The 25,708-nt window shown below is 33.8% G+C and overlaps 2 protein-coding genes and 1 long non-coding RNA gene across 8 annotated transcripts; all 3 read left to right on the top strand.

Annotated features, from left to right (window-relative positions):
- Positions 1–249: 249 nt before the first annotated feature.
- Positions 250–7,906, top strand: LOC110788437 (uncharacterized). 2 transcript variants are annotated; one of them, XM_056828655.1, is made up of 4 exons: positions 250–732; positions 2,953–3,314; positions 6,713–6,777; positions 7,787–7,906. In XM_056828655.1, exons 1-3 carry the CDS (start codon positions 323–325, stop codon positions 6,739–6,741), a joined length of 801 nt encoding a protein of 266 aa, XP_056684633.1. In that variant the 5' UTR covers positions 250–322; the 3' UTR covers positions 6,742–6,777; positions 7,787–7,906. The 2 variants fall into 2 exon arrangements, with proteins under 2 accessions (XP_056684633.1, XP_021848767.1); XM_021993075.2 differs by lacking the exons at positions 6,713–6,777; positions 7,787–7,906 and having other exon boundaries at positions 2,953–3,551.
- Positions 7,907–16,615: 8,709 nt separating this feature from the next.
- On the top strand, positions 16,616–18,365 carry LOC110788435 (MADS-box transcription factor 17-like). 5 transcript variants are annotated; one of them, XR_008921364.1, is made up of 6 exons: positions 16,621–16,902; positions 16,999–17,098; positions 17,198–17,239; positions 17,508–17,882; positions 18,128–18,176; positions 18,291–18,365. XR_008921364.1 is itself a non-coding variant. In XM_056828950.1 (5 exons), exons 1-5 carry the CDS (start codon positions 16,847–16,849, stop codon positions 18,317–18,319), a joined length of 276 nt encoding a protein of 91 aa, XP_056684928.1. In that variant the 5' UTR covers positions 16,616–16,846; the 3' UTR covers positions 18,320–18,353. The 5 variants fall into 5 exon arrangements, 2 of the variants coding, with proteins under 2 accessions (XP_056684928.1, XP_056684927.1); XM_056828950.1 differs by lacking the exon at positions 17,508–17,882 and having other exon boundaries at positions 16,616–16,902; positions 18,291–18,353; XR_008921362.1 differs by lacking the exon at positions 18,291–18,365 and having other exon boundaries at positions 16,637–16,902; positions 17,565–17,882; positions 18,128–18,199.
- Positions 18,366–20,061: 1,696 nt separating this feature from the next.
- Positions 20,062–21,081, top strand: LOC130459142 (uncharacterized). The gene is made up of 3 exons (XR_008922088.1): positions 20,062–20,179; positions 20,283–20,399; positions 20,749–21,081. It is a non-coding gene; the product is annotated as an uncharacterized lncRNA (long non-coding RNA).
- The last annotated feature ends 4,627 nt before the right edge of the window (positions 21,082–25,708 follow it).

The following is a 25,708-nucleotide window of genomic DNA, read 5'->3' as shown; positions in this document are numbered from 1 at the left end:
AAGCAACGTAACAATCCAACAAGTTGCAAAACAAGCAACAAAAAATGTTGTATTGAAGTGGAGTAGTGGAAGTGTGGAACCCATAACACTAATCAATTATCAACTCATCTTTCCAGAACAGCAAAAACAAAATAGCCTAACCTTTTCTTTCTTTTTTTTTTTGTAAAAAGGCGGCATTTCCATCTTTTTCCCTCTTGAATACATATATATATATATATAACCCTACCTCTTAAACACCCATCAGGCCATCATCTATATCAGTGTTTGTCTCCTCCTAATCCTATCACCATTAATCCATTATATTCCACACCAAAAATTAAAGATGGATGAGTCTTGGCGCAAGAGCATGGCAATCACCGGGATGGGTGGCACCGGTACGGCTCTAGAACCCGAAGACTTCAATGATGTATTCGGGGGCCCGCCAAGAAGTGTACTAGCAAGGAAAATGTCTGCTGACTTCTCTAGTAATGATTTGTTTTACAATGAGATTTTTAGGCCTTGTTCAGAAATGGAGTCACCGGGTATTATTTCAGGTCGAAGGTTGCCGGAGTTTGTGATCCCTGAAAACATACAATCTAAAAGGAAGCAGATGATGAAATCCATGTGTAGATCAAAGTCTACTTCTTCATCTGTTATGAGTTTTGATGAGCTTAATCAACTTAATAACTTTCGGAATGCCGCGGTTATTGTTGAGGAAGATGTTGCTCTTGCGTCTTACACTTCCAATCTCAGGTAAACTATTAAACTACTCCGTATGTTTTTACTTTTTAGATCACCATGTCCATGCATGCAATTATTAATAATGCCATTATTACCTTTTTTTTTAAGGGAAACTAGCTAGATTATGTTAAAATAGTCGCTTTATGTTGTGCTAAAGTGTAACTGATTTTGATAATTTAATGTTTTAAATAATATTCATAAAAGCCCAACATATGGCCACCCTCGACCTGTAGTTACCTGGACTGACTTGAATAACTTCACCGTGTAGAGAAAATATTCAAGAGCTAATAAGAATCAAATAGCAATTCATAGATCGGAGGGATATTGCGGTTAAGCAATTCAGTTTACATTTTCTTCCACCACATAATTGATCTTGCAAAAGAAAATTATAGTTCCTTCACACCTCTTAATACTTGGGTATACTAATAATATTCATAGAAATATTGATAGAAATGTTAATCTAATATACATATATAAAGGAGGTATATTTGCTGAACTATTAGAGCGCCACCTAAGATTACTAATGGTTTCGGCCAATGAAAAATAAGATTTCTAATTTATTTTTGAATTAAAAAAATCGAGTGCCACGTAGATAATTAATTAGGTGCCACGTAGACATTTTAATTAATTAATTAATTACTAATATATACAATTCCATCCAAAATCAAACGCTCTAATAATTAAAAAATAAATCAAAAATAAAATTCATCCAAAATCAAACACTAATCTAAAATAAAATTCAATCCAAAATCAAACATTAATCCAATATTAGAGCGCCACGTAGGAAATCTAATGGTTTCAGCCAATGAAAAATAAGACTTCAAAATTATTTTTGAATTAAAAAGTCGAATGCCACGCAGATAAATAATTAGGTGCCACGTAAATATTTTTACTAAATAATTATATATACAATTTCATCCATAATCAAACACTATAATAATTAAAAAAAAAAATCTAAAATGAAATTCAATCTAAAATAAAAAAAATCAATTTAATCTAATATATAAAATATAACAGTTGATATATGTAGGAGTTTTAATTTAACGTAACAATTTAATAGAAACCGTGCATCGCACGGGCTAAAGTCTAGTAATATATATTCCTATCTAAATTAAAATTGAAAATGACTTTATAACTCTAATATTTAAATTAAGAACTACCTAATGTTACCAAGAAGTTGAATAAAACAATTCTTATTTAACGGTGGTATGTAATAAATATTGCTAAAAATGCATGAAATGTACCCCGAAATAACGTAAAAGTTATCTATAATGTAAAATTTATCAAAATTATTAATAATATATTAATTTAAAGATTATTCTTGCGTGAGCCTGGTCAATGATATTAGTGTGAATCCAAAATCAATAATTTTCTCTAGCACACTTTTTACACGCGTGTACCTTTATTTTTCATACAGTAACTATAATAAATTAAACACCAAATTTTTTAGACATAGTAACCATTTTTTGAAGCGAATTGTGACTTAAAATCACATTATTCAAGCACAACATGTATCAACGACACTAATTTGATATTTTTTTCATAACAATCATAATAAAATGCCAAAATAAATTAGGAATAAGTTGTTCACTTTATTTTAAGGCATGATCCACAATAAATTTAGTTTGGACCAACTCAATTTAAGAATGGATGTAAATTTAATCTTTTTAAAATGTTCATCCATCAATTTTTTTCAATAATATACTCCATTCGTATTTATTTAAGAGATACACTTGCCTTTTTCGGCCGTATTTATTTAAGAGATACACTTGCCATATTTAGTAACTTCTCCGCCATATAATTAAATAATACATCTAATTTACCTTATGACCCACCATCCTATTAAACAAATAATTTTTGAAACCCACCCCACTTCAATTCCCACCCCAAAATGACATGGTCCCCACTTAATTATTTACTTATTAAAATATCTACTCAACCCCACTTGTTTTATTATTTATTTCATTCAATTGTTCTTCTTAATATCCGTATCCGGCCAAGTGTATCTCTTAAATAAATACGGAGGGAGTAAAAGTTAATCAAAACATGTCAAAAGATACAAAAAGGTGGATGAAATGAAGTTATATCTATATACAATAAATTTATTTTACATCTTATACGTACAAGACCTTTTGTTTACCTAAGTTATTTTTTATGAATGAAAAGATCATACCTGACACGTGATACTAGAAATACGTATTTTAATTATAAGTGTGATTTGTGAATTTTCAGGCCACTAAATATGCCAAGTAGATGTACCGCATCCACATTGTCCATGCCCAAAAACAATGAGATGAAGCAAGATTTACCGGGCTTTGCATGGTCTAACGTTGTACCCTATTTTGGCAACGATAAGTTCAATGCAGATGACATGATACAAAACTTGGGGTATTCCCGAACCGGTACTCCACAAACAACCAACTTGGAGAACATCGGTATCGAATGTATTGGTGAATATGATGTGCAACTCTTGTCCAATTCACCAATTGTAAATTATGTTGGTAATCAAGTGAATTATGAAATTGGTGAAACTAACAACTCTGAAGCGAGCGATATTGTTGAAGCCATCGCTTGGGCCAAGGAGAAATTTCAAGGTTTGAGCTCTAATAATGATACACATGGATTTATTAAAGAACAACAGAATCATTATTTTACACTAAATGGTGCAACATAAATAACTTTATTTTCTGTGTTTCTGTCACTATGTTTCAACCTATTTCATCAGCTTCAAATGTATCTATCTTTTTATTTGCTCTTATGATTGTATAAAGTTTCTGTTTCACTTTTCATCCATAGATTTTTGAAAATAAATACTTTATTCATTTTTTTTTTTTTATTTTATAAATAATTCTTTATCCGTTCTATTTTAGATGACAACATTTGACTTTTGACACTACTTATATAATCTACTTTGACAATCACTTGTGATTTATACTTAAGAAAAAATATAGTCATGTGGGGTCTTGTTATTATCGTCTAATTATATAGATTTACAATATCAAGTTTTTATAATTTTTACTAATAGATAAATAAAGATAGTATGATTAAAATATTTCATTAGGAAACGTAATAACAAAATTGTGTCATTCAAAAAAGAACAGAGGGATTATTGATCATCCATATCACATCTACATAAAATTTTCCATCACTTAAGGCATACTACACAAACTTGGCAGACACTTTGGCCCAATAACTACACTAGGATTGTAAAGAAAATGGCCTGACCCGCTAAATAGACCGAAACCAACAGGCATTTGAAAAGAATATATAATATTCGAGAAATAGAAATCTCAGATTTACCCGAATAGGTCCAATGTTGAATTGAAATGCGATTTAATCGTGAATTCAATGACCGAACCGTATCCCCTAACAACCCGAAGAAACCCGAAACCTGATATGCATCCGACAACTTTTAACCCAACCGATCATGCATTCAACCTAAAAATTGATATTACCCAATAACAATAGTAAACTACCTAAAAGACAAAACTCGTTATCCAATTTACCCCGACCCATGTTGACCTAAACTCAAATTCAAGCTAAGTGTTGTCAATGCAAAAAAAAAAAAAAACACACACTCACCGTATTATTCAAATCAATACATAAAATTAGATTCCATTTGTTCTTGTGAGAACACCTCCCATACGTGACATCACTCCGTTATATGAGAACATATCTTATGTTCAACAAAGTAGGTGCTATATATGATCTAATTTTTTCTTTCTTCTCAAAAGGACTCCATTAGAGATCCAAACTAATATTCACCCAAGTTTTTCACAAATGTAACTAAACTTTTCATTCGGTTTTCTGAAATTCAACTTGTATATGTTGAATTCATTAGGTGCAAATTTAACTTTGTTTTTCTCTCCCCTATTATACGCATTCTCTCTCCTCAAAAATACTCATTTTTCCTTATCGAGTACACTTCATTAAAGCACCAAGGTCGAGATCAACAAAGTTCTTCACAAATTTGTAACACCAAAATAATTCCTTGTTTTTCTAAAACTATTTTCTTAAATAAAATAAAGGAATTACTCCGTATTAAACTATTACAGCCACTGTGATAACAGTTAAGGCTATGAACCAGAATAACACTCTGGACTATTAACTAACTTTTAAAACCAATTTAAATAGTTAATGTCCTCCTTACAATTTGGAACCATTAAGGCTCTAATAAAAATCCAATTTTAAATAAATCTATGAACTATAAAAAATTATCTAAACACTACTAAAAACAGAGTTTATAAAACTATGCAATTAAAAATACACTCAAAATATATTCGCAATGCTGACATTACTTCACTGCAAGCTACCTCTACTAATCTTGCTTTAAAAATCTACGCACCAACAAAGCAAGTGCAAATGGTGGATCGTCGTAGGTGAAGGAAATATGTCCTTCACCCAAAGGTGCATTAGTCTAATACTGTAATCCCCCGTAAATTTATAAATTTTATTAATATATTTTAACGTATATTATTTATATTTAAATAGAATTTATGAATTTTAAGTAATAAATATATAATTAACGTATATTTATTTTATTTTAAGTACGTTCTAAATATTTAACGATTTTTGAACTTTATTATATTTATATATTTAATGTATATTTAATTTTATTTAAATATATTCTAAATATTTTAACGATTTGTGCAATCAAGAATAATTTTAGAATTTTAAGTTGAAAAGAATTTGAATTACGAAAATTGATTGAATTTAGAAAATGATCCTATTCAGTTTTGGATTCGAATCATAAAAGCTAAATCCTAATTCTAGCCCACTTGGAAAAGCACAACATTAAAATCCAAAGCCAAAACCCCACCCAAACCATTTTCACGTAAAACACCAAAACCCTTTTTCTTTCTCTCTGTTTCACGTACAGCAAGCAACACTCAGCCGTTTTTCTCTCTCCTTCCTTCACGCCACTGCGTCCTACTCAGTCGCCGGACCACCAGTCCGTCGCCGCCGGTAAGGCTCCTCACCTTCTGCTCCTTCGACCTCCTTCTCCATCGTTCCTTGCCTCCTAATTTCTTGCATTCTTCTTCCTTTTGTTGTGTCGGTTCGCACGCAACAGCAGCAGTCACGAGCCTCACCGCCGTGAGTCTTCCTCGCCGTCAGCTCAACCCCGACCACCGCGCACGGTAGTCCTCTCTCCTTCCGCCCTTTTCTTTCTATTTTCGTTCTTTTTCATTGCTGGTCCTTCTCCTTTTCGTGGCTGACTTCTGCCCATCCGCGCAGCCACCACCATCGCGTGCCGCCACCGCACGCAACCACCTTGCTCAGCCTCGCCGCGAGCCACCGCCTGTCCGCCGGCCAGCTCTTCTCTCCCTCTTGAATTGGTTATTTTCTTAAACCCTAAACAAATTGATGTTTTAATTATGTTTATTAATTTAATTTATGTTTCTTAAATTAAAATTATAATCGTTATGGTTTAATCAATTTTTTTCAGATTATATGTTGTTGAAATTAATTTAATTATTTTCAGATTTGTTAATTACGTTAAGTTAGGGTTTTAATGGAGTTTTAATAATTTAATTCATGTTTCTTGAATATAAATTATAAGCTTTTATGATTAAGTTAGATTTTCAGATTATATACTATGCTTAATTAATAATTTAATTTTCAGATTACATAATTGAATTGAAATAAGAGTTTTTAATTATTAAAGTGTGAATTTTTAAGGTTTTTAATGATTAAATCATAATATAATGACTATATATTATTAAAGCTATTATTTTTACGATTTTAAGAACGTTGATTATGTTTTGTGGACGTTTGAAATTATTCTATATTGCTGGAAATTTTAAAAGGGATGTTTTATTGGAGTTTAGAACGTTTTGGGATCATTAGTTTAATAGTTACTATTCTAGGAAGTTATTTAGTTAAGTTTCGATATTTGGGATGGTTCAAAATATGTTTGGGATGTATTTAGAATACTTTAGTATTGCTGTAAATTGTTGGATGTTAATTGGGGAATTTTATTGGTTGTTTTTAGGCGGAGAATTCTTTGTAGGCGATTTTTGAATTCGTTAAAGTGGCCTATCGGTTTGTTTACACAAGGTACGTACATACCTGTGTGCTTGGAATGAGTGTGATTTGTTGAAACCATATTGAAATGATTAAGGAACTTGGTTATGTTGAAATTGTTGATGAACTAGGTTATGTTGAAGTGCATGTTTAATATTGTTGGATGGACATGTTAAGCATATATATTTCGTTATGAGAATTATAGCATGTTAGTATGGATGATTGATGCGAACATGTTGGTTGGGAACATTAGATTATTATATATATTGATTCAAATAGATCGTTCATTGTTTCCCTTTTAGCTTTTCACTACTTTATAAGGGCCGAGGACCTTGTTTAGTAAGTTGAAACCTTATACTCATATAGAGGGGTTGATCAGTATTAAAGGAAAGGTTGGATTTAATTGGAATGAGTCTTGATTGACATATCTGTGGTCACGTACTAAATTCCAAGATAAAAACAGTGGAGAATAATTGTTGATTTTATGACTTATGTGATTTTTGAGTCATAACAGAGTTTAATTTGTAAATCATGTAAAGTGAAACTGAGTAGCAATAGCTTTAGACTGTGCACGTCTAAAGTGACGGACAATCAGGAGTTGGGGTCATGGGTCGCCTATGGCTTTTTCTGGGGCCGGATTGATCACCGGTTCTATTTTTATTTAAAAGTACCTCGATATCGCAGGTCATTGGGGTTTACGGAGTCGCTCCCGTACCTCGTCTTCCTTAGTGAAGAAGAAGAAGTTTTTAGTAGACAACTCAGTCCATTGACTATTTCAATTAAAATAATACTCTTGTTATAAAAGTCTAGTCCAGTCTAGCTTAGTCTAGTCAAGTGTGGTATTCAAATTAATATGTGTCGTTTGCCTTTACTTATGTTTCATCAGCATCATGTTATGATTGTTCGTTTAATAGAATCATGTTAGGATTATTATTGATTTAGTATGTAGTACTCAGCTTTGCTGATTACGTGCTTTTGCTTGTGCATGTTGATCATGGCTATGCCTTATTGATCTTGTGATGACTCAATCTTTGGTGAGCAGTTTCTAAGGATCAATAAGCATTGTCCATCTGCAGGTTGGAAGATGTTGCATCATTGAGATCGGGAATAGAGAGCTTGTATTTAGTTTTGATTTGCTAAGTTGACTTGGGTTTGTTAATTGGGACTTTAAACTTGTCATACTATTTATATTTCCTTATTTTCGTTGGATGATTTTTGGGATTAAACCTGTAATCGATTACTTATAAACCTCAAATTAGTTTTATGTTTTCCGCTGCAAAATTCTGAATAAGCCGTTACGTTTTCACACGGGCGATAATGCCTTGATAATTCTCTACATTTTATATTAAAAGATTATTTTAGAAAAGAGAGAATTGTCGGGGTGTTACAAAGTGGTATCTAGAAGCTAAGGTTTTACTTTAATAAATTTTTAGGCGCCTAACTATCTAGTAATTTAAAATCAATTTCTTAAAAATCGAGCTTCTACGGATTATAGTGTTCAAAAAATTGGTACTTTTTTTTGGGGGGCCGATTTCCTTTTATCCTGTTTGAAAGTATATAATATTTCTTATTTAAGTTCGAAATCAAATTATTATTAAAGTTAAAGTGATACTTTCGACATTTTTATTTTTCTTATTATTTATTATTCAAAAAAAAAAAAATGAGTACATTTTTTTTTAGTTGTTCCAAGAGTTAGAATTCGTTATTAGAAAATATAAATCTTTTTCGAATTAATAACTTTATTTTCTAATTTATTCGCTACGCATTTCCTTAATTTATTTTACTTTATTTATTTTATATTTTTATTTATGTTATTATTCTATGTTATAATTTTATTATATTAGCGTCCTTTTACCTTGTTATTTAAATTATTCCAATGCTTTAGCTTATGAGAGATGGGTAGTATAAGAAGGGCATATAAGATAGAATTATATGTGCATTAGTGGCTAGTCAATGCTAGCATTAGAAATTGATTGTTATGTACGTGCGTGTGCTAATTGTTTAAGTGTTACATTTACATGTGCATAAAGAATTGTTTGATTCCACCAAACTTATTGATCATTGAACCTTGTTTATGTTTTGGCTGGAAAATCGTTAGTGAGACCTTGAATTGTTTATTTCAGGAATAAAATGTTTCTTTCCAAGTATACCAACATAGGATCCTTCGAGAAACTTGATATAGAAACCCCTGATATTTACGTGAAGAAAATCATGTTTGGATGTGAATATTATGCTAAAGTTCAAGGGCAACCTATCTTAATGAGAAAGGATATCATAGCAGCCACTATCATTAATTGCTTACCTAACAAATTTCCATACCTAGAACTCAAGGAAAAGTTTAAAGACATGCATTCTGATAATGGAACTCCAAACTTGACTAAGTATGGGACTTGGGATGGTAGATGGAAATATGATTCAGAAATTCTGACCACCATTATTGAAGCGGCAGAAAGTGGGTTTAGAGACGGTAAAATCGTAGGGAGTCATGTTGGGGATTCAGTTACAGAAGAACCTATGGGAATAAGTGTAAATAATGACCTAGAGGAAAATGATGTAGCTGTGGAGAATGAGAATGTAGGTGTTGAGGCAGAGAATCCTAACCTAGTGGCCCATGAGCCAACCATTGAAATTTCTAGTGATTCAGATGCAGAGCTCGAAAGTGAACAGGCGGCAAATGAGCCTAATCAAGATGAAGATATGGAAGAAGATGAAGACCCTGAGAAAAAAATTTGATGATCTTGAGATCTAAATTTTACTCCGCAAGTTTCAGGAGCAATGGATAGGCAAGAGGCCACAAATATTTTGAAGTCATAAATAGTTAATTAGCTCTTTTATGTTTTAAAGAATAAGTAGCAAAGCTACAACTGTTTAAGGTTTAAGTTTATTGAAGTTTGAAATGTTCTTTATTATTTTCAAGGATGTAATAAACCTCTATGGAGTTAGCAATAAAAGTTAAAGTTTTCAAGGAATTGTTCTTTATTCTATTTTGAGGATTCCATAATACTCCAACCTCTAGGTAGTAAGTCGTGGATTAATTGTTTGCATACTCAATGTGAATTGTGGATCAATTTAATTGCCACATTAATATTAAATAATTTGAGTACATAAAGGAAGTGAGAGCCATTCTAGACCCTCATGACCAATATGATTCAAAATGTTATGCCTTATGTGCAGTGTGGGAATGTCTTTCGTGAATTATTGAGTATGATTATTTTTCAATGATGATTGCATCTTGTAGACGATTGTTGCACCTTTGTAAACGATTGTCGTGCCTTCATAAATGATGTGTATTAATGTGAACATTGTTGGTTGAGGCGATCTTTATGGTCAATTCAAGTATTAAATTGTATGGGATAACGTATAGGTGATGTTTCAAACCTAAAGTAGAGTATACTAATTGCAGGTCGCGTTCTAGAATGGCCAACAACAATGATCTAGCTGCTGCGATTCGCCTCTTAGCGGAAAAGCTAACCCAGGAGAGAACTGAGCGCCCCGATTCTGCAGGGGAAATGTTTGAAAGACTTTCTAAGGTTAAGCCACCGTATTTCAAGGGACAAGCAGACCCTACCTTCCTGGAAAACTGGATTAGGGAATTTGAGAAACTATTTGAGGCTGTGAGTTGCCCTGGGAGTATGAGAGTAAGTCAAGCTGTCCTATATCTAAAAGATGAAGCCGATTTGTGGTGGAAAGAAAATGGAAATAGACTAAGTGCTGTTGAGGGATTCAATTGGGATTCATTCATAGTTACCTTGAGGGGGAAGTTTTATCCTCCTTTTATGAGAAAGCAGAAAGCGCAGGAGTTTATCAACCTTAGGATGGGGAATATGACTATTGCTGAATACTATAGCAAGTTTATAGCTTTATCGAGGTTTGCACCTGAGGTGGTAGCTACTGAGGAGCTAAAGGCTCAAGGTTTGAGCAAGGGCTGACTGATGAAATTCAATTGGGATTAGGTGGAGAAACCTTTACATCCTTAGACATAGTGTACGGGAGAGCTGCTCATATTTATGGTCTGCAGTCTAGAAGGGACAAGAAAACTGTGGTAATCGGGGAAAAGAGAAAGGATTTTAATGCTGGGGGTAACCAAGAAAACTTTAAAAGGAATAGAAACGGAAATGGGAATGGAAATGGAAATTTCCAAGAAGGAAACAATCAGGGGCACCACAACAACTCGAACCAATCTAAGAGAGTGCATCATTGCAAGATGTGCAGTAACAATCACCCTGGTAAGAACTGCAAAGGAGAATTAGTGACCTGCAACTATTGTCAGAAAAGGGGGCATAGGGAGTATGAGTGCTTCACTAAACACAGAAAGGAACAAAATGGTAATGGAGGTGGAAACCAAGTGAGGTTTAACCAGTCTGGAGCTCAAAATTCAAAGCCTGGAGGGGCACAAAACAATCAAGAATACTATAATAAGCCTGCAAATGATAACAACAACCCGAATAAGGCTCCAGGAAAGTTGTACATGATGAATCAGAATGAGGATGAACGATCTACCGATATAGATTCTGGTACTTTTTCTATTTACTCCGCACAAGTTAAGCATTATTTAGTTCGTGGGTGACTTGTTCTTTTGTTTCGTCATCTGTTGTGAAAAGTCTAAAGTTAGTAGTTTTAATGAAATAGGAATTTTGAGAATAGAATTCGTCGAAAGAGAATTTTGGTTAGCTATTCTCTGATGTGAGTTACGAGGGCGTAGCTCGTTTTCTTTAAGGGGGGTAGAATGCGATAGAAATTCGCGCTTTTTACCTATTTTTATGGTATTTTTATGCATTTTATGCGTATTTTAGCAAATTTTACAAGTTTAGGCAAAACAAATAGACTCTCCGCATAAGAAAAGGTGTTCATGAGTAACACAAACAACTTTGAGTTGGCAAAAGAGTGCACATAGGTGGCACAAGTACTTCTCTAGTAAGAATAAGTTAAAAGCTTTTGGGGAAAATGTGGGAAATTTCGTGTCAAGTTTCGGGACGAAACTTCCTTTAAGAGGGGTAGATTGTAATCCCCCGTAAATTTATAAATTTTATTAATATATTTTAACGTATATTATTTATATTTAAATAGAATTTATGAATTTTAAGTAATAAATATATAATTAACGTATATTTATTTTATTTTAAGTACGTTCTAAATATTTAACGATTTTTGAACTTTATTATATTTATATATTTAATGTATATTTAATTTTATTTAAATATATTCTAAATATTTTAACGATTTGTGCAATCAAGAATAATTTTAGAATTTTAAGTTGAAAAGAATTTGAATTACGAAAATTGATTGAATTTAGAAAATGATCCTATTCAGTTTTGGATTCGAATCATAAAAGCTAAATCCTAATTCTAGCCCACTTAGAAAAGCCCAACATTAAAATCCAAAGCCAAAACCCCACCCAAACCATTTTCACGTAAAACACTAAAACCCTTTTTCTTTCTCTCTGTTTCACGTACAGCAAGCAACACTCAGCCGTTTTTCTCTCTCCTTCCTTCACGCCACTGCGTCCTGCTCAGTCGCCGGACCACCAGTCCGTCGCCGCCGGTAAGGCTCCTCACCTTCTGCTCCTTCGACCTCCTTCTCCATCGTTCCTTGCCTCCTAATTTCTTGCATTCTTCTTCCTTTTGTTGTGTCGGTTCGCACGCAACAGCAGCAGTCACGAGCCTCACCGCCGTGAGTCTTCCTCGCCGTCAGCTCAACCCCGACCACCGCGCACGGTAGTCCTCTCTCCTTCCGCCCTTTTCTTTCTATTTTCGTTCTTTTTCATTGCTTGTCCTTCTCCTTTTCGTGGCTGACTTCTGCCCATCCGCGCAGCCACCACCATCGCGTGCCGCCACCGCATGCAACCACCTTGCTCAGCCTCGCCGCGAGCCACCGCCTGTCCGCCGGCCAGCTCTTCTCTCCCTCTTGAATTGGTTATTTTCTTAAACCCTAAACAAATTGATGTTTTAATTATGTTTATTAATTTAATTTATGTTTCTTAAATTAAAATTATAATCGTTATGGTTTAATCAATTTTTTTCAGATTATATGTTGTTGAAATTAATTTAATTATTTTCAGATTTGTTAATTACGTTAAGTTAGGGTTTTAATGGAGTTTTAATAATTTAATTCATGTTTCTTGAATATAAATTATAAGCTTTTATGATTAAGTTAGATTTTCAGATTATATACTATGCTTAATTAATAATTTAATTTTCAGATTACATAATTGAATTGAAATAAGAGTTTTTAATTATTAAAGTGTGAATTTTTAAGGTTTTTAATGATTAAATCATAATAGAATGACTATATATTATTAAAGCTATTATTTTTACGATTTTAAGAACGTTGATTATGTTTTGTGGACGTTTGAAATTATTCTATATTGCTGGAAATTTTAAAAGGGATGTTTTATTGGAGTTTAGAACGTTTTGGGATCATTAGTTTAATAGTTACTATTCTAGGAAGTTATTTAGTTAAGTTTCGATATTTGGGATGGTTCAAAATATGTTTGGGATGTATTTAGAATACTTTAGTATTGCTGTAAATTGTTGGATGTTAATTGGGGAATTTTATTGGTTGTTTTTAGGCGGAGAATTCTTTGTAGGCGATTTTTGAATTCGTTAAAGTGGCCTATCGGTTTGTTTACACAAGGTACGTACATACCTGTGTGCTTGGAATGAGTGTGATTTGTTGAAACCATATTGAAATGATTAAGGAACTTGGTTATGTTGAAATTGTTGATGAACTAGGTTATGTTGAAGTGCATGTTTAATATTGTTGGATGGACATGTTAAGCATATATATTTCGTTATGAGAATTATAGCATGTTAGTATGGATGATTGATGCGAACATGTTGGTTGGGAACATTAGATTATTATATATATTGATTCAGATCGATCGTTCATTGTTTCCCTTTTAGCTTTTCACTACTTTATAAGGGCCGAGGACCTTGTTTAGTAAGTTGAAACCTTATACCCATATAGAGGGGTTGATCAGTATTAAAGGAAAGGTTGGATTTAATTGGAATGAGTCTTGATTGACATATTTGTGGTCACGTACTAAATTCCAAGATAAAAACAGTGGAGAATAATTGTTGATTGTATGACTTATGTGATTTTTGAGTCATAACAGAGTTTAATTTGTAAATCATGTAAAGTGAAACTGAGTAGCAATAGCTTTAGACTGTGCACGTCTAAAGTGATGGACAATCAGGAGTTGGGGTCATGGGTCGCCTATGGCTTTTTCTGGGGCCGGATTGATCACCGGTTCTATTTTTATTTAAAAGTTCCTCGATATCGCAGGTCATTGGGGTTTACGGAGTCGCGCCCGTACCTCGTCTTCCTTAGTGAAGAAGAAGAAGTTTTTAGTAGACAACTCAGTCCATTGACTATTTCAATTAAAATAATACTCTTGTTATAAAAGTCTAGTCCAGTCTAGCTTAGTCTAGTCAAGTGTGGTATTCAAATTAATATGTGTCGTTTGCCCTTACTTATGTTTCATCAGCATCATGTTATGATTGTTCGTTTAATAGAATCATGTTAGGATTATTATTGATTTAGTATGTAGTACTCAGCTTTGCTGATTACGTGCTTTTGCTTGTGCATGTTGATCATGGCTATGCCTTATTGATCTAGTGATGACCCAATCTTTGGTGAGCAGTCTCTAAGGATCAATAAGCATTGTCCATCTGCAGGTTGGAAGATGTTGCATCATTGGGATCGGGAATAGAGAGCTTGTATTTAGTTTTGATTTGCTAAGTTGACTTGGGTTTGTTAATTGGGACTTTAAACTTGTCATACTATTTATATTTCCTTATTTTCGTTGGATGATTTTTGGGATTAAACCTGTAATCGATTACTTATAAACCTCAAATTAGTTTTATGTTTTCCGCTGCAAAATTCTGAATAAGCCGTTATGTTTTCACACGGGCGATAATGCCTTGATAATTCTCTACGTTTTATATTAAAAGATTATTTTAGAAAAGAGAGAATTGTCGGGGTGTTACAAATACTAAGATTCAGATTAATTACGAACAATTAATTCAGTGAGATCAAGTGATCAGAACAGCTAGCTAGAGGAATGCTTTCGATCAGTGAGTTCTAATCTATATTAGGCTCACATCTTACTCTTGACCGAACCTATAAGGTCACACCAATGGCATGTAATATATCATCGGGTTAAATGAATCGGAAATTCATTTAATAGCTTTTCGGGAATTAGTTCGGAAAAACATAAATATAAGATATGATGTTGAATCGGAATCGTATATCGTATTGCAAATATTCGTAAGCTAGGCGAAACGAATAATCGTGTCGTACGATGGTGATTTGTCAAGTACTATACGATAAACAATAGCCGTAAGGCATTGGTCACGGATACGAGCAAGACGAGGCTGCCGGCCCATCGAGCCAAGCGCGCAAGGCCCAACGAGCCAGCAGCTCGCCAGCAGCGAGAGCAAGCTCGCAAGGCCACGGCTGGGCGCGCGCGGACAACAGCGATGGCAGCAAGCAAGCAGCGAGGCCCAAGGCCCACGGCTGCGTTGCCTTGTGCGCGCTGCTTCGTAGGCTTGTGCGTGTAGCTGGCCGGTTGAAGCCTTGTGCCTTGGCCAGTCATGTTCACTATGAGAAAAAACATACAAATCTAGACGGACTAACTGCGACGGTTCACGAAAGGGTCACAGGGATTTCTGGGGCGCGGATAGGAGTTTGCAAATATTGACGCTTTAAAGGGTCGTAGCATATAAGGACGCTATAGAGCGTCGTTATTAGCAAATAAAAGACACGTGTACCCACATGTCAGCTAAGCCCGCTAAACTATAACTTTTCGCTTATAATTTTAGCCAAATTTCCCCCCTTAACCCCGCTTAATTCTCCCATACCTGCTCCCACAACATATCAAACACTCAACCTAGTCAACCCACACTCTCCAAAAATCAACTGCTCATTGGAAAATTTGAATACACTCCCAGAGAATCGCTGGTGTCATCTCAGAATCCCCTTAATTTCGTTTACAACAGGTTAGCACAAACGAATCACCTCAATTTCTTTTGCAATCTGCTAGTAATCTTGTCATTCCTCTCAATACAAAAGGAGGGAAACCCTGATTGATAGTTTTCACAATTCGCCAAATATAACCATCTCAAGCTTCAATAAGTTAGTGTTTTTGTTAGAGATATTCGCTCTAAGTTACGGGTTTTGGATTTCCGGCTTCTTTGGTTTGTCAGATAAATTCTCCCAATTCACGCGAAGAAGTTCTTGAAGGTTTGATTTTATTTATTGTTTTCATTTTTGTTGCCGAAATTTTTGTGCTTGAACTTTCTTGTCTACCTACTCATAGTATATTTCAGGCAATTAAAAATATTTATATAAAAATTCAACATATTTTAAGTTTGAATTTAGGGTTTATTTCTAGTTTGTTTGTTGATTAATTTTAATTTATCTCTGGGTTTTATTTTTAGGTCTTTATTTTTTTCTATTGAAGTTTCTGAAGTGGGTTTTGGAAATTAAGGTTTACTTTTGCATAAAATTTATGAATTTTGTTCTACATTGGGATCACCTAGTTGATAAATTAAGCATTTTTAGGAGCACTGAATCGACAAATAGTATAATTTAGCTGAGTGTGCATTTGTAACAAGGAGTGATGCTATGTTGCTGCTTGTTTCTTGAATTTTTTAGAGGTTTTTTTTTTGAAGTTACCACATTTATTTGGTTGGAATATGTCCTTTATGGCTAGGTATTATGGGTATTACATTGTCACGTCACATGTGCCTTCTTTGAGACCAAATTCAACGATCCTTACTGGTCTTGTTTAAGGTACAAAGCGGAAAGACAACACTCGTGATTGAGATACAAGGGTCTTGACTCAAATTCTATTTTTAGTTCCCGATGAAGTGTTTATATTTTCATACTTGATTGATGATTACAAAGATGTCTCCCTTTGTTTCTCTGTTGCATAACTTGTATAGTTAGATTTTTTTTTTAAGTATCTAGTTAATGTCAGGCATGGATTCTGTTGATTATGGCCAGCTAGACAATTCTTTGCTTACTTTGTATAAACAAGCCTCTCTTATCAAACTATTCTCTTTTTCTTGGATCTCTTTTTTATTTGCAGGGAGAAGATATGAAGGAGATTGATAGTCTGAAAGACAGGATAACAAAACTCCAATTGAGACAAATGTATATGTCCTCAAAACTGTCATTGATTCAAGTTTGTGGTCTTTTATTATAAACTCTGTCATAGGCCGGGCTAGTAACAACCATTGTCAATTACAGGAGGATGCTGGGTAAAGATTTATCAAACTTGAGCTTGAAAGAAGTGCAGCAGCTGGAAAAGCAACTCAGTGAAAGCCTACTGTCTGTAAAAGCTAAGAAGGTGGCTGTAGTTTGTAGTGCCTTCCCTTTTATTTGAGGCTATTATTGTACGACAAGCACCCAAATTAATATCGATTTATGCGAGTACTTGCTACTGCAGGACCAATTGCTGATGGAACAACCCGAGCATTCACGCAGGCAGGTACTTCACAGTATTTATATGACTAAATAGTTATAATTTTTGTTTGATGTATGTTGTTGGTCTTGTGACATGGTACTATGTGTTTTACCTAAGACTAAAGATGCAGTTTTTACCTATTTTTTTAATAATTTAGGAGCAGAGGGCCTTACCAGACAAGTAACTATATTTCTTTCTCCCATTCATGTGATCGAGTTTTACTGTGTGGGGTGGACTAATATAGCAGTTTTAAATCTGTATTTTTATGATCTGTAGATTTATGAGCTTAGAGGATTTCATACACCATCTGAACGCCCGAAACCTATGTATCTTGAGTACTACCCCATAGCAACCAAGGTTTCTTCTGCGACGAACGGGACTTCAGGTTCTGATGGAGACTGCAACAGTGAATTCGACAAAACATATTCTGATGTTACTTTGCACCTAGGCCAGGGTACTCCTCTTTTCCCCAAATTTCATAAATTAGTTTTTTCAAATGGTTTGATTTAAAATTGTTGCTTCTTACATTCAGGCTACCATGTGACAACATTCGAAAGAGGAAAGCAATCGAGAGGTAGTGCTGAAGCCTAGAAGAGTCTATCTGGTTGTCCTTCTCTGCCTCATTGCTAGCTGCTGCTCAAATTGGCACCAGAAATAGCATGTTTTGGTAATCTAATATCCAACAGTATATGTGTGGCACTTAGTTAACAACTTGACATCATATATAAAATAAGCTATAAATATTTAGTCAACCACTCGCGAGTGTGGAATAGTCTACTCGCGAGTCTACTCCTCTCCTGGCGAAGAGCTATATCATTTCATACACAAGGAGCTTTATAATAGTCTTCTAGGTTTCGTTCATTGGACTGTATTATCAGAACTCAAAAGCGACTAATAATATCTCTTTATCAGAAATCGGAAATGGAGCTGAAGTTAGAAGAGAAGAAACGACTAGTAGCTGGTATGGAAAAAATATCCCTGGTATTCAACACTCTCCTTTTTGCTTATTTAGCATAAACAGATCGTTATTTTGGTGTATTAATTCTGGATTACCTGAACCTTATGGCGATAATAGAAATTGGACGAGTTATTGATTTCTGCTAAAAAAAACAATCTTCAGTACGTCAAATGCGGCTGACTAAGGTATATACTTGGATGATTTTATTAGCACATTTTTCGATGTCGGTTTGGGCATTTGAAGATTAAAGGATTATTTTTTTTATAATATGGGATTGCTTGCAGTTACATAAAGGTCTCCAGGAAGTAAAGGAGTATGGTGAAAGACTGAAAAGTTCTTAAGAGAAACTTCAGGTCAGTTCTCAAGTCTTTTAGTCATATATCTAAGCTACACTATCAGTAACCTTTTTATGCGTGCTTCATACTAAAACATACCTGATAATCTGACTAAAAAGAGTATCGACTTTGTTCCTTTAGAAAGTATAATCTAATTTCTGAGTTTGCTTGAATTTTTTATCTATTTTGAATCATGTAACATAGCTTTTTTGGGTTCTTTCTTGTCTCCACATAATTGCCCCCCCCGTCACATGACCAATTCAAGCTCATACATGAAGCTCGTGCCCCTGTGGATATGCTGATATCCATGAAGCAGCTATTCATTATCTCTAGAGTACCTTCTTGGTCTTCAGTGTATTTAACAAATAAGTGACGGCCTTGTAGTCCACAATGATTTTGTTAGCAACCGTGAAGCTAGAACCTGCAATCTAGTAGACACCAGCACATTGTGGCATTCTGTGATTTAGATTCACCATTACATTGTGGAATTACGTGACTTAGATTCACCATTTACTTTATTGTGGAATTTATGGAAGATTAGCCATGAAATTAGATTCTTTTATCTAGATTCTCAAAGTGTACTTTGATTCACATGCTAAGTACCTGGACTAGGTTTACTTTCTTTGCTAAGAACTTCCCTTCATCACAAATCCTATGAAGTTAAGAGTTTGTTGAACTTTCTTATATCATGTATTACACTTTGTAATTGGTTATCTTTCTCCTGTCATGCGCTGGTCATGAACAACCATTTTGTGTTTCTCAATAGTATTAAAAATATAAATTCATTATGGAGCTGAAAGTCGCGCTTAGTATTCTCTGTATTACCAATGAACAAAAGGAAAAAGAGTTTTGATGCTTCAACAACAGTTCAAAATACAATAAGATTTAAATTTTATGGAATAAACACATTGGAAAGATGCTAATGTCACCCTCTTGCCATATTGACTGATATGTTTCTTTACTATGGAAAGATGTTTTTTATGTTTTTGGATTGAAGTTACATAGTGTCGAGGTTTACATGGACTGCTTCCTGCATGCATTTTGAGTTTTTGAGCATCCTCTTACTCTTTGATTGACTTTGTACCTGCCCTAGTCCCTAAATATGTTGCTATTCAGTGAGTCTAATCTTTTAACTTGTTAACGATAATATTCCCATCTATCAATCAAAACAAACTTGACTTAAATTTACCTAGATCATCTGTAGAACTTTTGTGTTGCCTATCAAAACAAACTGAATTATATTGCTAGTTAAGGTCTGTTTTCATTACGATGAGAATGTTGATTACTTGTCTTATTTTTTGTATGAAAACACGCATTAGATTTCGAGTTGCACTCAAAAAAAACGAGAATTTATTTTAATATTTATTTGTAGTTTATGCCTCTTAGTCATATCCGTATTTCTTGAGAACATCTTTTAGATGAGGGTCTGTAGACTCATTTATGCATCAATCATGCAGTTTTGTGTGAAATTTAACAGCTTACGTTGTCTAGTGGCATCATTGTTGAAGGAGGTTGACTTGTTTGGTTTTATGTCTCTTTAAATTCTATCCAATGCCTTTCTGCACATTCCCGTCCAATAAATTTGTTATGCATACAGAATCGCATAACGCTCCTTCTCTGTGATTACCGACAACTGCAGGGTGCCCAATAATATGATTGAATTTTCACTTGGTATGACCTCAAAATTCTCTACAAAATGCAGTAGCCATTAAATATAATATTTCTTCCTCCTTTTTTCCTCTAACTATTATTTTTCTTCTGTTTTATGGTACAGTGAGATCCTAGAAATAGCTGAAAGACATGAATTAGTAGATTAGGACATGAATACGTTGAGGAGTTCTTTTGCTACTGTGAGTCTGTGTTGGCTACTGATGGACTTTTTGTACTCCAGGTAATCACAAGCGTTTGTTTACGCAGTTTAGAGTTATGTAAATTCAGTTAATTAGTTCTATTGGATAAACTATTACTGCTCCGTGCCAAAAGATTCTTGTGAAGGTAGAAAATATTTTCAGGTAACTAGTACTTATTTTGAAACATGTCTAGCAAGACTCACAACAGGGTTTTTAAGTATGAACTTTTTACAAAGGTTTTTCAATATCTTTTTTCTAATCTGATTGTTGTAACATACAAAACTGGATAGCTGTAGGTTTCTTGAGCTCTTGACATCGATGTTAATAGAGGAAGACATTGTGGCTCCTGTCCCATTATCTAATTGTTGAAATTTTGTTATTAATGAGCAGGTACATATCAAAATATGATGCAGAGGAGAACTCTAATATGTCATTTTCTGCGAGTTTGATAAAGGCCGTGGATGTGATTGGGGAAGTCGAAATGGTTTGAGCGGTTTGTTTGCACAGAAAACTAATGCAATAATCCATACTTTTGGAAGATGATCCAGGAAATCATCCAAGTTCACAACGTAAGTGATAATGTAAGTGTTATATCTTCTCAATCTGACTCCTGTATATATGCTTGTTACATTAATTATGATGTCTAAGTTTCCGACTTCCCTTTTGTAAGTTGTAACAACTCACAAATGTTAAGACTTAAAAAGGAATGCATAAAATGGATATAAATGCATCTATACGTGGCCTTGTTTGAACATTGATCAGTAAAATCATTTTTAATAAATATAAATCAGTTATTATCAATAAAGACCAATATTATTCAACATCAACTCATTTCAATTGGTGTAAAGCACATGGCCTTACGTAAAATGATATAAATGAGTAGGTGTAAACTTCAGTGTAGATTAATATTGCTTCTATCTGTTTGTTTAAGCTTGATGTTTGATGTTCTTAATATTTTTACACTGATTGCTTTTCTGACGACTTTTAAATCATGCATTTCTATTTTGCTATGCTTGAGTATTGTTCTGATTTGTTTACATGAATTGTTACTCTTTAATTTAAACTGGGATAAAGCATAAGGGAGAGGCACTGTCACTTGTTTTTCCAGTCTAATTATAGTCTAATTATGGCCAGGGGGGAGGGAAGCTGTATGCAAATAATCATTTAAGGTTGAGAAAGTCTTTCTTTGTGATGCTACGTTTTAAAAATCACAAACCATGCATGTAAGCATTAGCAAGGCCTAAACTAACACTCAAAGATTACAAATTGTCAAACTAAACTAACACTCAAAGATTACAAATTACACTGGGGCGTGTATGCATTTGTTTCCATGTTTTTGTATTTCTGTTACAGTTTTGGAAAGGGGCGAGTTACTATTTTCAAAACAAATGAGAATTTCTAGCTTATGTGGACCCAACTTAGCTGTTTTGTGCATAGACACCAATCTCTCCCCTCCAACACACTAATCGGTCCTAGATTCTAGCTTAAGGGTGCGACCAGATTCACAATTGAGAAGAGAAGATCCCTGACATTCTTGTTATAGATTTCTAGTCCAGAAATCCTGCTAGTGAATTCTCTTTCCGGGGTCTGTAATCATGGGAGAAGCGATTAGTTTGACATGTCAACTATAGGACGAAACATACTAAGCTTAAACCGAGCTTTTACTTTCTATGATCAGAACCTTACATTCATTATGTGGTTGTAAATATCTGTTACAGCTTTTTCTATAATTCCTCGCATTGTATATGTCTTGCCAATTCTTCTCTGTCCATAAGCAAATATAGTTGCTGCAAACAAAATCAGTGTTCAAAGTTTAAAGTATCAAACCACCACATCACATAAACAATCTGAAATAAACATAGGAATGCTGAATGAAGCTATTAATAATTTTAAATGACACTAAATACTTTCAAATGACACTAAATATGGCTTAACCATGGTCGTTAAAATTCCACCTAAAAAGGATTAGGCTCCAAATTCGATCGTGAGCTCAGACCACAACAAAGTACCAAATTACCATCATAATGTGTAAGCCAAGCCAAGACAGCACCAACTTACTCTCCTGATAAAAGCTCAGTCGAACTCTGACCATAAGTGATAGATAAGTCTGAAATCAACTACTATAAAGAGTTATAGTTGCGCATAGTAAAGCTTGTTTTATGTTTGATTGAATTCTATAGTCTGTTTTGTTTTTGGTCTGTTCACTTATCTTTATGTAGCAGCTCCATACTAGTTATATGAACAGGCTATCTGATGTCTTGTTGCTCAATACAGAAGTTTCTTCTATCTGTTTTGTTTACTGTTACTTGTGTTGAGGTAATAGTATTGTATGAGAAGCACATGGTTTATTGAAGAAACACTCTTCAACTGAGTCTAGAGGTATCATCCATGATTTATCCTTACAGACAATGTATTAGGGGGGAAAACTAGACAGAAGTAGAAGCTAATTTCTTTAAGATTCAGTATTTGTCACAGCTGGACTCTCCAAATCATTTAAAAAATCATTACCAACACTATCTTAACCTAAACAGACTGATAAACATGAGAAAGGAAAACCCGTCTACAAGGGCTACAACAGGTGGATAGCAGACCCAATATCACAAAGACGCACACCAAATTTGTGTCTGCAGGAGTATAAATATTTATGTATTCCTGCTTAATTTCTAGTGTAGAATGTTAAAATAGAGAGCTAGGCCGCTGGTAAACTCTTGAGCACCTGTCTTTTGGTTGTGTCTACAGCAAGGCTGCTTTAGACCAGATTAAGCAGTGGCTAGGGATAAGAACTTCGAGAATTGATCTGTTATACCTGCTGAAATGGCTATAGAAGGACTACAAATGCTCTAGATTCCAGAAAAGGGTGCAGTAAACTGCTGTTCCTGCCTTAGTAATACCAATATGGAGAGTTAGAAGTGATGCAATTTGGAATTTTGAAGTTATACATACTGATTCTTTTGTAAAAGTTGTTAAGGATACCATAAAGAGCAGGATAGGAAGAATCATAGGGAATTAAGTGTAAATATCACAGATCTCTGGCCGCGATACCTAGACTTTTTTTTCTTTGTTTCATTTTCCGCGGAGATACCTGGACCTTTTTTTTTTAATAATGTTCATGTATGATTGAATTTGCTGAACTATAATTTAGCTCATTATTCAAAGATCGTAGATTGAATAAGTGTTTGTTTGATCTACCTTGAAAAATATAATTTGAGTGATTCAAATGATATTGTTAATTTTTCTTTGATTTTAAAATGTGTCATCATGCTTTATATATATATATATATAAATTTGAAATATTAAATTTTCTTTGCAGATTATTGATGATTCAAGTGGTAATGGTATATGAAGATCAAGATCAACAAGTTCTCTTGAAGCTAAGCTGGCATAGCAATAGGTTTACTTGGTAATTAGTTTGTACGTAGTCAGGAAGTAGTTTTTATTTAGTTTTGGACTATCTTGTAGAAAATATGATGTTAGGAAGTTGTTTTTGTTTTAACTATTCCTTTTATTTCAGTTAACTAGACTCTGGAGATTTATGGATGATTTATATTGTTATATAAATCACTTTTTCTAAATTAATCAAAGCACGACGTTACGGTGTTTTATGATAATGTAGTAGAGTATTTGATTACCATCATCTATGGTCAATAGATATTTTATAAATAATTTGTGATTTTAGATTAATTGATTAATTGATATATATGATGCAAATTGTGACGCTCCAAAGGGTCTAAATTATTTTGGAGGGAATGAGGAGAACTCGCACGAAAGTAAACGTATAGGGACTCTAATAAGAGTCTATATATTTCGGGTGTCTAAAGCGTCTCTATATGGTTTATAGTGGCGGAGAAATGTGTCTATAAGCATGCAAATAGTGACGCTTTTTGCAGTCTAAATATTGCGACTATCTATAGAGTCCCTATACTCCAAATAGCGGCAGCGAAATACATCGATATTTTGCAAATTGTGACGCTCTAAAGCGCCGGTAAATAGCGGCAATGAAAATAGCGACCCTCTCCAAAAGCGTCGCTATGTGAAATAGCGACACTCTATACCGTCGCAATTTGTCCCAAAAAGCGTCACAATGTGCCGCGTTTTTTTTGTAGTGGTTATAACCTTAGGGTTATAACACTCCACCTCTCCTATTTTTTTTTTCCAACAACAACACAAAAACTAATTCACGTACGTTCAGTAAAACCTAATTAAAGAGAAACCCTAATTCTCTCTTTGCCTCTGTTCGTACTGTTCTTCCCTAAAAGCTAAAAACTCTTGAGTGACGTCTAAGCTACGAATCTCAAGACGGATCTGAACGTGTCGGTGAACCAAGTAGAGGAACGACAATTGGAGTTCTTTGTTTGTGTTCGTGAATAGTTGAACTAGGGAAAACACGCTTCAAATGTAAGTTTGCTTAATCTGTACTTTATACATGCTTCCTGGCTTTGGGGATTATTCCCCTGCGTTAATATGTATTTAACTGTATTCCCCAACAGTGGTATCAGAGCAACATGTATTTAAGTACTTTTTAGCATGTTAATATGTTTTTGTTTTTGTCGAATTTTTCTGAACTTTTTCATGAATTTACGAAATATTTCTGGATTATTGGATAGATCGTAGAATATGTTTTGAATTCGAAAATTGTCGGAAATTCAATTTTTCTAACCCTAATCTATTGAAAACGACTTTCTAAGATCAACTCATGAAAACAGAATCACAAAAACAGGCCTCGAATTTCGCGTTTTTGTTAATTAATGAATTAAATTAACAATTTTGGAAAGTTTTTCAATTAATTGCACGACCTAACCTACTCGGAATCAATTGAAATTTTTCCCTACTGTTCTTGGGTATATTTAAAATTATGGTGAAATTTTCAGCCATAAATGTTAAGTATAAACCCTAATTTTATTTTTTCCTAAATTGGTGATTTTTAGATCGTAAATTGATTTTTTTAATAATTTAGATCTGGAAATTTGTTTAATTGGGAAAGGGAATATAATTTCATGATAAATGGAAGTTTTTAAAAATTATTGGATTAAAATTTTGATTAGATTCGTTAATTTTAATCGTCACTTAAACCAAATTGATAAAAATCTGAAATTTAAATGTTCAGAACGATTTGAAATTTTGGATTGGATTATCAAATATGTTCAAATTTTTGTTGATAATGATCGTTCTTTAAATTTGAATGTTGTTAGCCAAGATTTAATAAATTTTGCGAAATTGGATTGTTGGAAACTTAATTAAATCACCCAATTTGTTATTTTTCGAAAATATAACGATTAACTTTGTTAAATTCAAGAAAAATAACGTCATGCAAATAAATTTTCGTGAAATTAATTTTTTTTTAATTAGTTGG

This window comes from Spinacia oleracea, chromosome 5 (assembly GCF_020520425.1).
Source record: "Spinacia oleracea cultivar Varoflay chromosome 5, BTI_SOV_V1, whole genome shotgun sequence".
Classification (NCBI taxonomy): domain Eukaryota; kingdom Viridiplantae; phylum Streptophyta; class Magnoliopsida; order Caryophyllales; family Amaranthaceae; genus Spinacia; species Spinacia oleracea.
The sequence above is the reverse complement of the archived record's forward strand: the minus strand, read 5'-3'. Positions and strand labels throughout refer to the sequence as shown.